Below are 16,043 nucleotides of genomic sequence, written 5' to 3' on the forward strand. Positions count from 1 at the left end.
TTAGAGACCGCATGGATGAATTACAACAATTGTACATTCCTGTCTGGCGTAAAAATAAAAAAGGGAAGGTGGCTCAACCGTGGCTTTCTAGGGAAATCAGGGATAGTATTAAAGCCAAGGAAATGGCATACAAATTGGCCAGAAATAGCAGCGAACCTGGGGACTGGGAGAAATTTAGAACTCAGCAGAGGAGGACAAAGGGTTTGATTAGGGCAGGGAAAATGGAGTACGAGAAGAAGCTTGCAGGGAACATTAAGGCGGATTGCAAAAGTTTCTATAGGTATGTAAAGAGAAAAAGGTTAGTAAAGACAAACGTAGGTCCCCTGCAGTCAGAATCAGGGGAAGTCATAACGGGGAACAAAGAAATGGCAGACCAATTGAACAAGTACTTTGGTTCAGTATTCACTAAGGAGGACACAAACAACCTTCCGGATATAAAAGGGGTCAGAGGGTCTAGTAAGGAGGAGGAACTGAGGGAAATCTTTATTAGTCGGGAAATTGTGTTGGGGAAATTGATGGGATTGAAGGCCGATAAATCCCCAGGGCCTGATGGACTGCATCCCAGAGTACTTAAGGAGGTGGCCTTGGAAATAGCGGATGCATTGACAGTCATTTTCCAACATTCCATTGACTCTGGATCAGTTCCTATCGAGTGGAGGGTAGCCAATGTAACCCCACTTTTTAAAAAAGGAGGGAGAGAGAAAGCAGGGAATTATAGACCGGTCAGCCTGACCTCAGTAGTGGGTAAAATGATGGAATCAATTATTAAGGATGTCATAGCAGCGCATTTGGAAAATGGTGACATGATAGGTCCAAGTCAGCATGGATTTGTGAAAGGGAGATCATGCTTGACAAATCTTCTGGAATTTTTTGAGGATGTTTCCAATAAAGTGGACAAAGGAGTACCAGTTGATGTGGTATATTTGGACTTTCAGAAGGCTTTCGACAAGGTCCCACACAGGAGATTAATGTGCAAAGTTAAAGCACATGGGATTGGGGGTAGTGTGCTGACGTGGATTGAGAACTGGTTGTCAGACAGGAAGCAAAGAGTAGGAGTAAACGGGTACTTTTCAGAATGGCAGGCAGTGACTAGTGGGGTACCGCAGGATTCTGTGCTGGGGCCCCAGCTGTTTACATTGTACATTAATGATTTAGACGAGGGGATTAAATGTAGTATCTCCAAATTTGCGGATGATACTAAGTTGGGTGGCAGTGTGAGCTGCGAGGAGGATGCTATGAGGCTGCAGAGTGACTTGGATAGGTTAGGTGAGTGGGCAAATGCGTAGCAGATGAAGTATAATGTGGATAAATGTGAGGTTATCCACTTTGATGGTAAAAACAGAGAGACAGACTATTATCTGAATGGTGACAGATTAGGAAAAGGGAAGGTGCAACGAGAGCAGGCGGTTAAGAAAGCAAATGGCATGTTGGCCTTCATAGCGAGAGAATTTGAGTACAGGGGCAGGGAGGTGTTGCTACAGTTGTACAGGGCCTTGGTGAGGCCACACCTGGAGTATTGTGTACAGTTTTGGTCTCCTAACTTGAGGAAGGACATTCTTGCTATTGAGGGAGTGCAGCGAAGATTCACCAGACTGATTCCCGGGATGGTGGGACTGACCTATCAAGAAAGACTGGATCAACTGGGCTTGTATTCACTGGAGTTCAGAAGAGTGAGAGGGGACCTCATAGAAACGTTTAAAATTCTGACGCGTTTGGACAGGTTGGATGCAGGAAGAATGTTCCCAATGTTGGGGAAGTCCAGAACCGGGGTCACAGTCTAAGGATAAGGGGTAAGCCATTTAGGACCGAGATAAGGAGCAACTTCTTCACCCAGAGAGTGGTGAACCAGTGGAATTCTCTACCAAAAAAGTAGTTGAGGCCAATTCACTAAATATATTCAAAAGGGAGTTAGATGAAGTCCTTACTACTCGGGGGATCAAGGGGTATGGCGTGAAAGCAGGAAGGGGGTACTGAAGTTGCATGTTCAGCCATGAACTCATTGAATGGCGGTGCAGGCTAGAAGGACTGAATGGCCTGCTCCTGCACCTATTTTCTATGTTTCTATGTTTCTTCGAAACAGAAAACAAGCGGTAATGTTAAATTTGTAAATATGAAAAAAAAATGTTTATATCCTGTGTTATGTATAAACATGAAAGTTATGTATGATGTTTGTTATGATGGCTTCTTCTTAAGGAGAAAGAAGTGTAATGTCTGTAAGCTTGTAATGTTTGTAGCGCCACACTGTGGATGTGGACGTATTGTGTACTGCAAGTGCAGGGTTAATAATAAACAGAACCGGCAGGTTTCCAGAGACTTCCGAGAGAGCTGCCTGCCATGTAGGAAGCTCTGTGTGCTGTGCTCTGTGAAGATATCACATAAGTCAATTCACTTGATAACTTAGCAATATTTTTATTTTTGCATGATTTCAGTTAACGAGAAGTTAATCGTAATACATTAACTAGGGGAGTGATTCTCAAGCTCAACAGAGTGATCAAGTCCCAGATCTTGGCAGCGTTATTGTCTTGGAGTACTTCTTAGTTGTTGCACCAATGCCTTCTCCTCTTCTGTTCTCTCCTGTTCTGTTGATCGGAGTTGCTTTCTTACACAGTTCGAACAGGCTTTCATGTGTACATCACACCAGGTGTATTTCTTTTTGATTTGTTAACCGTCCTTTGGCTAACTGCCTGTCCAATCCTCATTTAGATCATGTAGCAATCCATGGGGTGTCTGACTCTTGGTTCAGACATTGATGTAGTTAGAGCCCAAAGCTCATATCTGTCTGTGGTTTACCACTGTCGATATTATTGTATCAGATAATACAGGTCAGCATTGAATCAGTAACCGCTATTTTAACCATTCTCTTGTACAGGTATTGTAAATAAGTCCTGTGTGCTTTTTGACTGATCCATCATGTCTTTTATCCCATTTACCATACTTCACTGTATGTCATAAAGGATCGAGATTGATTCTTTTACATTAAGGTGATGTTTTTCTGATATCACATCATAAAAGCACCTTACCTTACAACTCATAGTTTTAGAACATGGGAGGCACTCGCAGCACTCATATGAGTAATGCCCCCGCCAAGTGATGTCATAACATTCACTCAATACAATTTGGGGGTATATAGAACCAGCTAACTATCGGGCATAGCATATGAATGATTGCATTACTAGCTTGATTTATGTGACTTCGTGCAGATTTAGTTAAAATAAGGCTGATGCATTCAACTTCTTCCCAAGATAACACATTGGGGGAAAAATTCCCCAGCGCCCCGATTGGGGGCGGTAACCGACTCTGGGCGGGACCTCCTACACCCAACACGGAAGTCCCGCCCTGGTTGCGAAATTACGGTTACCGCCCCTCAGAGAAAGTGGAGCGCAATCTTGCGCGCTCCACTTCCTCTTGGGGCGAGTCCTGGGGCGCGATCGACAGCGCTAGGCGGATGCTCCACATAGCGCTGATGCGGTTCAACACCCCTCCCCTTCACTTAAAGGGGAGGGCCGCTGTGCACTCTGCACAGCCTCTGATGGCCTCCACAGCCCGGCATCCAAAACAGAGTGGGTACCATGGCAGCCTGGACCACGCAAGGGGCGAAGAAGTCAGACCAACTGGTGAGTCAGCAAAACTGACTCACCGAAGATGGTGACGGGAGGCATTCACGACCTCCCTTTAATTTACACCCCGTGAGCAGATGTTGAACTGATCGCGACCCGCGACGCTGGCACTGACATTGCTCGCGGGCCGCAGGGGAATGTCCGCCGCCGGGCGGAAAGGGGTCGGCACGCGACGCAAAGGGGTCGTCTCGCACAGCGATGATGTCATCGCCAGTTGTGCGGGGGCCCAGGGCACTACCAGCAGGGTGTGGCACTACGGTGGTAGCACCTCCACTAACTCCCGCGCAATTTCACGGCAGCCAGTAGCACACCACCCCCTCCGCCCGGTGAAAAATGTTTCGCACCCCATTAGCACCCCCTGGAGGTGCTAATTTTGACCCCATTGTCTCTGATTTGAGTGTAGGTGCTAATTAATTAAACTCCAACAGTCAGATTGTGTGACTATCTGATAGATGTTCGAGCTATTGGATTGGATTAGTGCTCCCCACCAACAACAAAAAGGTGTTGAGCTATGAAGCTTCTCGGGTTGACTTTAACACCAAGTGGGTTTCAGGCAGGCAGAGGGAAGGACAAGGCAAGTGTGAAATTCACTTGCTGACCTAAGTTTCAGGCCTGAGGTATTTTAACTCCGGATCCTCATTTAAATTCTGTTGGTCTGCTTGCCACCTGGAACAGGTGTGCAGAAGATACAATCATCATAGGCAGTCCCTCAAAATCGAGGAAAACTGAATTCTTAGGTGACTAAATAGTCCAGTACGGAAATTACAGTCTCTGTCACAGGTGGGACAGACAGGCATTGAAGAAAAGGATAGGTGGGACAGGTTTGCTGCACGCTCCTTCCGCTGCCTGCTCTTGGTTTCTGCATGCTCTCGGCGACAAGACTCGAGGTGCTCAGCACCCTCCTAGATGCACTTCCTCCATTTAGGGCGGTTTTTGGCCAGGGACTCCCAGGTGTCGGTGGGGATGTTGCATTTTATCAAGGAGGCTTTGAGGGTGTCCTTGAAATATTTCCTCTGCCCACCTTGGACTCGCTAGTCGTGCAGGAGTTCCGAGTAGAGTGTTTGCTTTGGCAACTACAGGGCAACAGTAGGCAGGGAAAGATTGGGCAGTCCTTGGCCACTTGCTGGCTTGCAGGTGGGGGTTCCGGGAATGTCTTATTGGAGGCAGGGGAGACTGCAACTTTTCTTATAGGGCCCAGAGGACAACTCCTCTGGGCCTCACAAAGACATGTTTTTCATTTACCTTGCAGACCAGTTTTGGCGGCTTTCCCGCTCAGACCCCAGTTAAAATGCAATCAGGGTCCTATTGATGTTATAGGATCATTATTTGAATAAATTAATAAGTCGGGGCTTTAGGCGGGTGCCTCGTCCACTTGTAGAGCCTTGCAGGGTGAAATCGGAAATAGCACAAAAGAGTTGAGGTGTGAGCGGGTAATTAACCTATTCATTGTGAATTGCACACTTGTCTTGTTTCCACCAAGCTGGTAGGGTTAAAAATGATTTCCTTGGCTATTGCATAGTTTTTGAATCTGGAATATTGCTTATAAATGCTGACCTAGTGGGATTTTCTTCATAATAATTAACTGTTTATTAAGTTGTTGCTCAAGCCTGTGCCATTAATTACACCAACATCTGTACAACCCTATAACAATTTCAGAAATGATCCATGTGAGCTAATCTATCTTTCCAAATACAGGTAGCTGGAAACAAAATCTTTTTTTTCCATTATATTATTCTAAGATCAATTTGTAATCTCTCTGCAATTCTCCATTTCTTTTTGATGGACAGGTAGAACAGGAAGGTTGATTAAAGATTAAACTTCAATATATCTTGAATACAAACTATTGAGTACGACAAAGGCAAGCTGACTCTAGAGTGTAGATGTACAGTGAGCCATGCAAATTTAATATAATTTAATTTATTCTATCTAATGCACTTCATTTTGTTCAAAAACAGCATTAGTGTGGGATCACGTAATGTTAAGAACAGAAACGACCTTGCATTCCAGGTTTCTGATAGCTGTCAGTTTTAATCCTCCACTTTAATTTGTGCTTGTGAACTGTTTTGATGTTTCTACAGCTGGGCTGCTGGTGACTGGGGAGAATGCAGCCAAACGTGTGGAAGAGGTGAACAGCTCAGACAAGTTCGCTGCACTCGAAGAGTTGCTTACAATAAGCTAGAAGACGTGCACCATGTGCTGTGCCCATTTCCAATGCCGATCCGAAAACAAGCGTGCAATACTCGTAACTGTCCACCTGCATGGAGTGTAGGAGCTTGGTCTGAGGTACATGTCAAAACTCCTGGAAGGATAACCCGCCAAACATTATCATGGTTTTTACAAAGAAAATCATTGAATTGTGTACACATTATAACACACCGATAATTTCAGCTTGGCCTACGATGAGCTGAGTATTTTAATAGACCCAAGACTCCCTGTTCTGACCTAGAACCTAACCAATAGCAGATTATAAAATGGTGGGAATTAAAAGCTTTTGCCATTTAATTGTAGAATTAGATATTGCCTGACAATGTACAGCAAATAACCCCAGTGAGGTCTGTTGGTTATATGCTTCCTGATGTTGCTAATTGGATTATTGTCTGCATCCCACTGCATCTAAGGCTGTATATTCTATTTATGCCAGGTTTTTGGTGCATTGATCATTTTACAGTTCGACATATCTGGATTTAGTAATGAGTATTGAGCCTGATTAAGTTAACAGCTTAACTGTGTGTGAACATTTATCCAATAGCGATCATAACATGATCGGGTTCAACGTAGCGTTTGAAAGGGAGAAACGCGAATCAGCTACTAAGATTCTAGATTTAGGTAAGGCCGATTTCAACAGGTTGAGACAGAGACTGTCCACAGTAAACTGGGCAAATCTGTTAATGGGTAAAATGACAAACGATCAGTTGAAGATGTTTAAAAAATAATGTGATACAGAACCAGTTTATACCAGGGGCAAGTGCTCCACTTGCCGAAAAACAGCCATGGATGACTAAAGAGGTAAGGGACAGCATGAAACTAAAGGAAAGGGCATACAAAAATGCAACAAATAGCACAGATCTTGGCGAATGGGAAAGATACAAAGAACAGCAAAGGGTCACAAAACAGATACTAAGAGCTACAAAAAGGTTGTATGAAAAGAAACCTGCAAGGGATATCAAAATCAATGGGAAGAATTGTTACAGTTACATTGGAAAAAAGAAGATGGTTATGAACAATGTTGGCCCCTTAAAAACTGAAAGTGGTGATATTGCCAATGTCAATGGGGAAATGGCAGACATGTTGAATAATTACTTTGTATCAGTATTTACAGTATAGGAAAAGGATAGCTTGCTGGAAATCCCAAAGAAACTAATATTCAATCGAGGACAGGGACTCAATAAAATTAACATAAGTAAAATAACAGAAATGTAGAAAGTAATGGCACTAAAGAATCCCCAGGGCCAGGTGTTTTCCATCCCAGGGTTTTAAAGGAAGTAGGTGAGCACATTGCAGATGCCCCAACTATACTCTTCCAAAGTTCCCTAGATTCAGGAACCATCTCTTTTGATTGGAATATTGCATGTCACTCTGCTTTTTAAGAATAGCGAGAGAGGGAAACCAGAGAATTATAGACCAGTTAGCCTAACATCTGCTGTCAGGAAATTGCTAGAGTCTATAATTAAGGATAGGGTGACTGAACACCTCAAACATTTTCAGTTAATCAGAGAGAGCCAGCATGGATTTGTGAAAGGTAGGTCATGCCTGAGAAACCTGACTGAATTTTTTGAAGAGGTGACTAAAGTAATGGACAGGGGAGTGTCTATGGATGTTATTTATATGGACTTGCAGAAGACATTTTATAAAGGCCCACATAAGAAACTATTATCTAAGGTAGAAGCCCACAGAATTAGGCTGGTTAGGAAATTAGCTGAGTGGTAGGAGATAGAAAGTAGGGATAATGGGCAAGTACTCAAATTGGCAGGATGTGACTAATATCCTGCAGGGATCTATGTTGGGGCCTCAACTATTCACAATATATTTATTAACGGCTTAGATGATGGCATAAAAAGTCATATCCAAATTTGCAGATGACATAAAAATAGGTGGCATTGTAGACAGTGTAGATGAAAGTATAACATTACAAAGGGATATTGATAGATTAAGTGAATGGGCAAAACTGTGGCAAATAGATTTCAATGTAAGCAAATGTGAGGTCATCCACTTTGGACCTAAAAAGAATAGAACAGGGTACTTTCTAAATGATGAAAGGCTAAACACAGTGGATGTCCAAAGAGACTTGAAGGTTCAGGTACATAGATCATTCAAATGTCATGAAAAGGTACAGAAAATAATCAAAAAGGCTAATGGAATTCTGGCCTTTATATCTGGAGGGCTAGAGTACAAGGTAGTAGAAGTTATGCTGCAGCTGTAAAAAAAACTCTGATCAGACCACACCTGGAGTATGTGAGCAGTTCTGGGTACCACACCGTGGGAAGGATATATTGGCCTTGGAGGGAGTGCAACGTAGGTTTACCAGAATGATACCAGGGGTCCAAAATTCAGGCATACCAGAAACTTGGCACACCTACGATTTCCTACCTGTTTTTACTGCCACGTGGGAAGAGATTGCCTCCTGACCGATATTCAGGCCTTTGTTGGAAGTGCAGCGGTAAGTTCTGCTGAGGGGCGGAAGTGGGGGCGAGATCGAGTCTCCACCGCTGTCACTCAGCAGCAGAGCGGTGGTGACGTCACTGCGCATGGGCGTCACCACATCTCTCTCCTCCATTAAAGGGGAGAGAACCGGCAATCATTCAGCGTTGGCCATTGGGCCACCAGGAAGGGTTTCGGCCGGGCCAGCGGCCTGGCATCCAAAAGGGGATGCCAGACTACCTGCTGGCGGCCCGGCCAAACCCAGGGCAATAATTGGCAGGCCGAGCGGGAAGTTGGTCGGCAAAATAAAAAAAATTAAAACACGGCGGCCATGCTGCACACACACACAAAACAAGGTGCACTGACAGAAAAATTTGTTGGGGCAGCGTGAAGATTTTTTACGGTAAATTTGGGGCGGAGTGTGCTGGAGGTGCGGGAGATTGACGGTGCGTGCGTTGATGACGTACTTGCGGTGGTCAGCAGCGGCGGGGTGTAAGTGGGGACAGGTTGAAAAACGCCCTCACCGAATTTGGGTCGGGGCAGCCCATCGACTGCAATGTGGCAGTCACTCAATTCCGCCGAATAGCCGCCGCAAAACGACAGTAACGGGCCTTATCCGGACCCTGAATTTCGGCCCCCAGGACCGTGGTTAAGTTACGAGGAGAGAATACACAAATTTGGGTTGTATTCCCCAGAATTTAGGTTAAGGGGTGATCTGATTGAAGTTTTCAGCACATTAAGGGGACCAGATAGGGTAGATAGAGAGGGCCCAAATCTGGCCCACCCATTTTTTCGGCGCACTCACCGGAGATGCGGCAACTTCCTAGGGTGAAAACGGCGCCGAAAAGATCTCCCCAGATTCTGGCCGCTCTGTGGCCTCTCCCATGGCTTGGCGCAGCGTAGCCTATCCATTAGCGGGCGGAGCTACGGCCCTGCATGAAAAACAGTGCCGGCAGCTCAACACATGCGCACTGGAGGTTTCGCGCATGCGCAGTAGCTGCTGACCCCAGCCGTGCTGCAGCATGGGACCCAATGTGTCCCGCCCCTATCCCCAGCCGAGTGGCCTCATGACACGCGCCAGGCTGGCTGCTGGAATACTCAGAAAGAGTCAGAGAGAGAGTCAGTTCCCTGTGCTCTCCCGCCCGGTCGTCCCGCCCACACCTATCCCGGCTGAGTGGCCTCTCGCACCGGCCAGCCCGCTGACTTCCCGGGCCTGAGTTAGGAAGGTAGGACTTAAGTTTTATTTTTTATTTCTTCTTGATGGTTTTTATGTTTCTTGAATGTTGTTGTGCTTTGTTTAGTGCTTTGTAAGGTCCTCTCCGCTTTCCTTCCCGCCCCTATCTCTGGCTACCTGCGCTGATTTCTTAACTCTCTGTAAGGGTTTTCTGTGCGGCCACAAGTGGCCACATATCCTGGCCTAAGTTAGTTTAGAGCAACTATTAGCTGTCAAAAGTGGCTTAAATGGCTAAAACTGAGGTAGGTGGTTGGTAGCGCCCCCTTTTGAAAAAAACAAAACTAAACTAAACTAAAAAAAATCCTAACTGACTCGCTTACACTGGCGCAAATTGAATGTGTAAAATGGGGACTTTTAAGATACTCCAGAAAAATCAAGTTGCTCCAAAAAAAATGGAGCAACTCCTGGGCAATTTTGAGCCCAGAGAAACTATTTCTGTTGGTTGGGGATTCTAGTACTAGAGGGCATATTCTATAAAATTAGTGCCAGACCTTTAAGGAATGAAATTAGGAAACTTCTACACACAAAGGATAGAAGAAGTTTGGAACTCTCTTCCGCAAACTGCAGTTGACGCGATCAATTGTTAATTTTAAATCGGAGATTGATAGCTTTCTGTTAACCAATGGTATTAAGGGATATGGGCCAAAGGCGGGTAAATGGAGTTAGGTCGCAGATCAGCCATGGCCTCACTGAATGGTGGAGCAGGCCCGAGTGGCTGAATGGCCTACTCCTGTTCCTATGGGCCCAAGTTTCCACAGGATAAAAAACGGGCGCCCCTCCGAGCTGGGTGCCCGTTTTTCGCGCCTAAAACGGCGCCAGAAAAAAAACGCACTATTCTCGAGCGCTTTGCAGCTCCTTGTCTGTTTGGCGCGGCTCCCAGGGGGGAGGAGCCTACACTCGTGCCGATTTTGTAAGTGGGAGGGGGCGGGTACTATTTAAATTAGTTTTTTTCCTGCCGGCAACGCTGCGCGTGCGCGTTGGAGCATTCGCGCATGCTCAGTGTGAAAAAAAAACATTAGCACTCGGCCATTTTTGTAGTTCTTTGTAGCTGTTTAATTTTTGAACATTTTTTAATAAAATCACATTGCCATCAGCACATCAGCACTGAGGCTACCCTTCTCACCGTCTCCTTCCCCTCCCTCCCCTCCGCGGCAACAAACGGCTATCTCCTTCCCCTCCCCTCCCCTGCGCGGCAACAAGCCGCTGTCTCCTTCCCCTCCCTCCCCTCCTTCCACGGCAACAAGCCGCTGTCTCCTTCCCCTCCCTCCCTTCTCTCCATGGCAACAAGCCGCTGTCTCCTTCCCCTCCCTCCATGGCAACAAGCCGCTGTCTCCTTCCCCTCCCTCCCCTCTCTCCACGGCAACAAGCCGCTGTCTCCTTCCCCTCCCTCCCCTCTCTCCACGGCAACAAGCCGCTGTCTCCTTCCCCTCCCTCCCCTCCCTCCACGGCAACAAGCCGCTGTCTCCTTCCCCTCCCTCCCTTCTCTCCACGGCAACAAGCCGTTGTCTCCTTCCCCTCCCTCCATGGCAACAAGCCGCTGTCTCCTTCCCCTCCCTCCCCTCTCTCCACGGCAACAAGCCGCTGTTTCCTTCCCCTCCCTCCACGGCAACAAGCCGCTGTCTCCTTCCCCTCCCTCCCCTCCACGGCAACAAGCCGCTGTTTGCTTCTCCTCCCCTCCACGGCAACAAGCCGCTGTCTCCTTCCCCTCCCTCCCCTCCCCTCCGCGGCAACAAGCCGCTGTCTCCTTCCCCTCCCTCCGCGGCAACAAGCCGCTGTCTCCTTCCCCTCCCTCCGCGGCAACAAGCCGCTGTCTCCTTCCCCTCCCTCCCCTCCACGGCAACAAGCCGCTGTTTGCTTCTCCTCCCCTCCACGGCAACAAGCCGCTGTCTCCTTCCCCTCCCTCCCCTCCCCTCCACGGCAACAAGCCGCTGTTTGCTTCTCCTCCCCTCCACGGCAACAAGCCGCTGTCTCCTTCCCCTCCCTCCCTTCTCTCCACGGCAACAAGCCGCTGTTTCTTTCTCCTCCCTCCCCTCCGCGGCAATAAACCGCTTTCTCCTCCCCCCCCCCCCCGCTCAGCGGCACGAATGGCTTTCTCCCCCTCCCCCCCCCCCCGGTCAGCGGCACGAACGGCTGCAGAATTCTCCATGCCTGAAGCACTTTCACACAGGTAGGAAGATGGTTTATTTAATCTTTTCTTTGCTTATAAATGTTTATTCAGGTTGGATTTATTTATGTAATATTTGTATAAATGTAAATAAAGATTTATTATAGAATTTAATGACTTCCCTTCCCCCCCCTCCCCCTCCCACCTCGTTCTGGACGCCTAATTTGTAACCTGCGCCTGATTTTTTAATGTGTAGAACAGGTTTTTTCAGTTCTACAAAAATCTTCACTTGCTCCATTCTACTTTAGTTTGGAGTACGTTTTCACTGTGGAAACTTTCAAATCAGGCGTCAGTGGCCGGACACGCCTCCTTTTGAAGAAAAAATTCTGTTCCAAAGTAGAACTGTTCTACCTGACTAGAACTGCAGAAAAAAAATTGTGGAGAATTGCGATTTCTAAGATAGTCCGTTCTCCACCAGTTGCTCCTAAAAATCAGCCGCAAATCATGTGGAAACTTGGGCCCTATGTACCTACCTATGTATCTAATTATGGGTTATAAAATAGACAATAGAATATTACCCACTCATCATCATAGGCAGTCCCTCGGAATCGAGGAAGACTTGCTTCCACTCCTCAAGTGAGTTATTTGGTGGCTGAACAGTCCAATGCGAGAGCCACAGACCCTGTCACAGGTGGGACAGACATTCGTGGGGGTAAGGGGCGCGGGGGTGGGGGAGGTGGGACTGATTTGCCGCACGCTCCTTCCGCTGCCTGCGCCTGACCTCTTCACGCTCGCGGCGTTAAGATTCGAAGAGCTCAGTGCCGTCCAGGATGCATTTTCGCCACCTCGGGCGGTCTTCAGCCAGGGACTCCCAGGTGTCAGTGGTGATGTCTCACTTTACCAGGGTGGCTTTGAGGGTGTCCTTGTAACATTTCCGCTGCCCACCTTTGGCTCGTTTGCTATGAAGGAGCTCCGCATAGAGCAATTGCTTAGGGAGCCTCGGATCTGACATGCGAACTATGTGGTCAGTGCTTCAATGCTGGGGATGTTAGCCTGGGCGAGGACCCTGATGTTGGTGCGTCTGTCCTCCCAGGGGATTTGCAGGATCTTGCGGAGACATCGTTGGTGATATATCTCCAGCGACTTGAGATGTCTTCTGTACATCGTCCATGCCTCTGATCCATACAGGAGGGCGCGTATTACTACAGCCCTGTAGACCATGAGTTTGGTGGTAGATTTGAGGGCCTGGTTTTTGAACACTCTTTTCCTCAGGCGGCCAAAGGCTGCACTGGAGGCGATGTTGAATCTCCGCATCAATGTCTGTCTTTGTTGATAAAAGGCTCCTGAGGTATGGGAAGTGGTCACGTTGTCGAGAGCCACACATGAATCTTGATGATTGGGGGGCAGCGCTGTGCGGCGAGGACAGGCTCGTGGAGGACCTTTGTCTTACGGATGTTCAGCGCAAGGCCCATGCTTTCATATGCCTCGGTGAATACATCGACTATATCCTGGAGTTCAGCCTCAGAATGTGCGGAGACGCAGACATCGTCCGCATACTGCAGCTCAACAACAGAGGCGGGGAGGGTGATCTTGGACTTGGCCTGGAGGTGATGTAGGTTAAACAACCTCCCACTGATTCTGTAGTTTAGTTCCACTCCAGCGGGGAGCTTGTTGACTGTGAGGTGGAGCATGACAGCGAGGAAGATTAAGAGGGTTGGAGTGATGACGCAGCCCTGTTTGACCCCGGTTCGGACGTGGATTGGGTCTGTAATGGAACCGCTGATAAGGATGGAATTCCTGCTGAGGCGCTAAAGTATGGCGGAGAGGCGCTTCAGGCCACATACATGCTATAATCTACTAATATAAAATTAGAAGTGACTACTGATGAGATGAAAGCAATTATATTACACGGGCAACTCAAATTACTTGACCTTAATTCTTGCAGTTTGGCATAGTCTTCTCTCTGTTGTATATCTGTTTGTAATTGCCTTGTGCTTCTCTTTTACTGCACAAATCAGTTACCTTCACATATATAGCCTCAAATAGTTTATAAAAGGAAAAACATTTAAATCACGAGTTGTACAATTTGTTTGTGCTGATCAAACACAAATCTGTTTATGAAACAATTGAAATGTTGGTCAAGTTCTTCTGATCAAGCCTTCTGTTTGCCTTATTTTCTATTGGAAACAGCATATTTTAATTCAAAATATGAAATAAAATGTTTTAATTATTTTACAGTCAAATCTATTTATAATGCAGTAGCTGAATAAGTTATCCAATGTGGACATAGTTGAAGCTGATATTTCTACTATCAATTAATGTAGGGTATATTAATTTGTTCTAACTTTTCCAATTTCAAACCAAGTCTCACAAATAATTGCTCTTTGAAAAATGTTCAGCATTTAAGAATAAATTTTAGAGATTAGTGCTCATGCTGTGAACCTTGCTCAATGGGAGAGCATACCAGACAATTGGACACAGAGATTGGCCCAATTTTTAATGACTGATGAAATCAGGAGGCTGAAAATCAGATGTGCTGACCTCAAGTGATCAAAAATTAGATTTTTCTCCTGTCATAGAATCATAAAATGATACAGCACGGAAGGAGGGCATTCGGCCCACGATGCTTGTGCTGGCTCTTTTGTAGAACTATCCAATTAAACCCACTCCCCTTTCTCCATAACTCTGTAATTTGTTTCCCTTCAAGTATTTATCCAATTCTCTTTACTATTGAATCTGCTTCCATCACCCTTTCAGGCAGTGCATTCCAAATCACAACAATTCACTATGTAAAAATAAATGTATCCTCATGTCGCCTCTGGTTCTCGAGCACATCGAGTCTCATTGCCAAGAGCATGCAGAAAATAAGCGTAGGCAGCGGAAGGAGCATGCGGCACACCAGACTCCCCACCCACCCTTTCCTTCAACGACAGTCTGTTCCACCTGTGACAGAGACTGTAATTCCCGTATTGGACTGAGAACTCACTTTGAGTGGAAGCAAGTCTTCCTCGATTTTGAGGGACTGCCTATGATGATGATGGCTCTTTTGCCAATCACTTTAAATCTGTGTCCTGCCACTGGAAACAGTTTCTTCTAATTACTCTATCAAAGCCATTCATGATTTTGAACTCCTCCATTAAATCTCCTCTTAACCTTCTCTGCTCTAAGGAAAACAGCCCCAGCTTCTCCAGTCTCTCTGCATATCAGAAGTCCCTCATCCCTGGTTTCATCCCAGGAAATCTCTTTTGCACCCTGTACCGTAAATGTGCTCTAGACTGCACTGCCCCCAAGGTGTCGTTACCCTCACTGGTATTCAGCACTGAAAACCATTTGCGATGCCACACTCCTGGAGGATTCCTGGATACCTGCCTCTTCCTACCCTGCCAGATGGCCACCCACTTACTATTCTCCTGAACTCTCTGTAGCTGTGGGGTGACTACCTCCTGGAACTTGCACTCCAGGGAATTCTCAGCCACCCATATCCTCTGCAGTGGCTCCAGCTGCTCCGAAAGCTTAGAAAGCCTGAGCTGGAGTTTGAGTAACTGGAAGTACTTGCTGCACACATGATTGTTCAGGACACATGAAGCATCCTGGAGTTTCCACATGGCACAGGAATTGAAGGCAAAGGTTCTCAGCTATCCCATCTTTTTGCCTCAACAAAATCCCTTTTGATCTAATTAATTAATTACTCTGATTATTTATATCTTTACTGTTGCCCCTTTGCTTAAATTACTTATCATCTCCTTCCCCCTCTGCACTGGATTCCCTCTCTCACCAAATTCCCGTTACCACTGTTTACACGCCATTCTTTTTAGTATAAACTTCCAGCTCTAATATCTCTCTCATACATATTATATATATATATATAAATAACTTTTACAAACACCTCAGTTACAACTAGTCATCATCCATCATAGGCAGTCCCTCGACGAAGCGAGGATGACTTGCTTTCACGCCAAAAAGGGATGAGTTTCAATGATTCCAGATCCCAAACTACATCGTGAAGGGTGGAAGATGCCTATGCTTGGATTTTTTTTAATATGTGGTGGCCGTTGCACACCAGCCACCACATGAGCTTGACAGAGCTAGGTCTTGGTCCAGTGGCAAAGATTACCCAAGACAACTGGAGACCAGCTCTGCTGCATTGACGGACATTGAGGCCCATCGTGCCAGTCAATAGCCAGCCACAATTAACACCACTTACAGCTGATTGACTATTAACTGTTAACTGCCATTGACTTACTTTAAAACTTTACTTTGAAATGGTAAGAAAAGTATGTTAAATTTCAGCTTGATAAAAGCACACTATCTGTACTATTTACCCATTCATTATCACTCTCACCAAATTCCTGTTGCCACACAGTTTACAAGCCATTCCGTTTCGTTGATATTCCCAGCTCTGTGCACACAGCTCTCATGAGGCTTCATTCCAGAACCGCTTACCTTTTCC

The 16,043-nt window shown here is 46.3% G+C and overlaps 1 protein-coding gene across 1 annotated transcript in view; it reads left to right on the forward strand.

Moving 5' to 3' along the window:
- The window catches only part of LOC139264391 (A disintegrin and metalloproteinase with thrombospondin motifs 16), a 469,636-nt gene that overhangs the window by 420,947 nt on the left and 32,646 nt on the right, over positions 1-16,043 (forward strand). Inside the window, exon 19 of the mRNA XM_070880768.1 lies at positions 5,696-5,900. Within this exon, the coding sequence (XP_070736869.1) occupies positions 5,696-5,900 (205 nt within the window). The remainder of the gene's footprint in view (positions 1-5,695; positions 5,901-16,043) is intronic.

Source organism: Pristiophorus japonicus, chromosome 5 (assembly GCF_044704955.1).
Source record: "Pristiophorus japonicus isolate sPriJap1 chromosome 5, sPriJap1.hap1, whole genome shotgun sequence".
NCBI classification, from domain to species: domain Eukaryota; kingdom Metazoa; phylum Chordata; class Chondrichthyes; family Pristiophoridae; genus Pristiophorus; species Pristiophorus japonicus.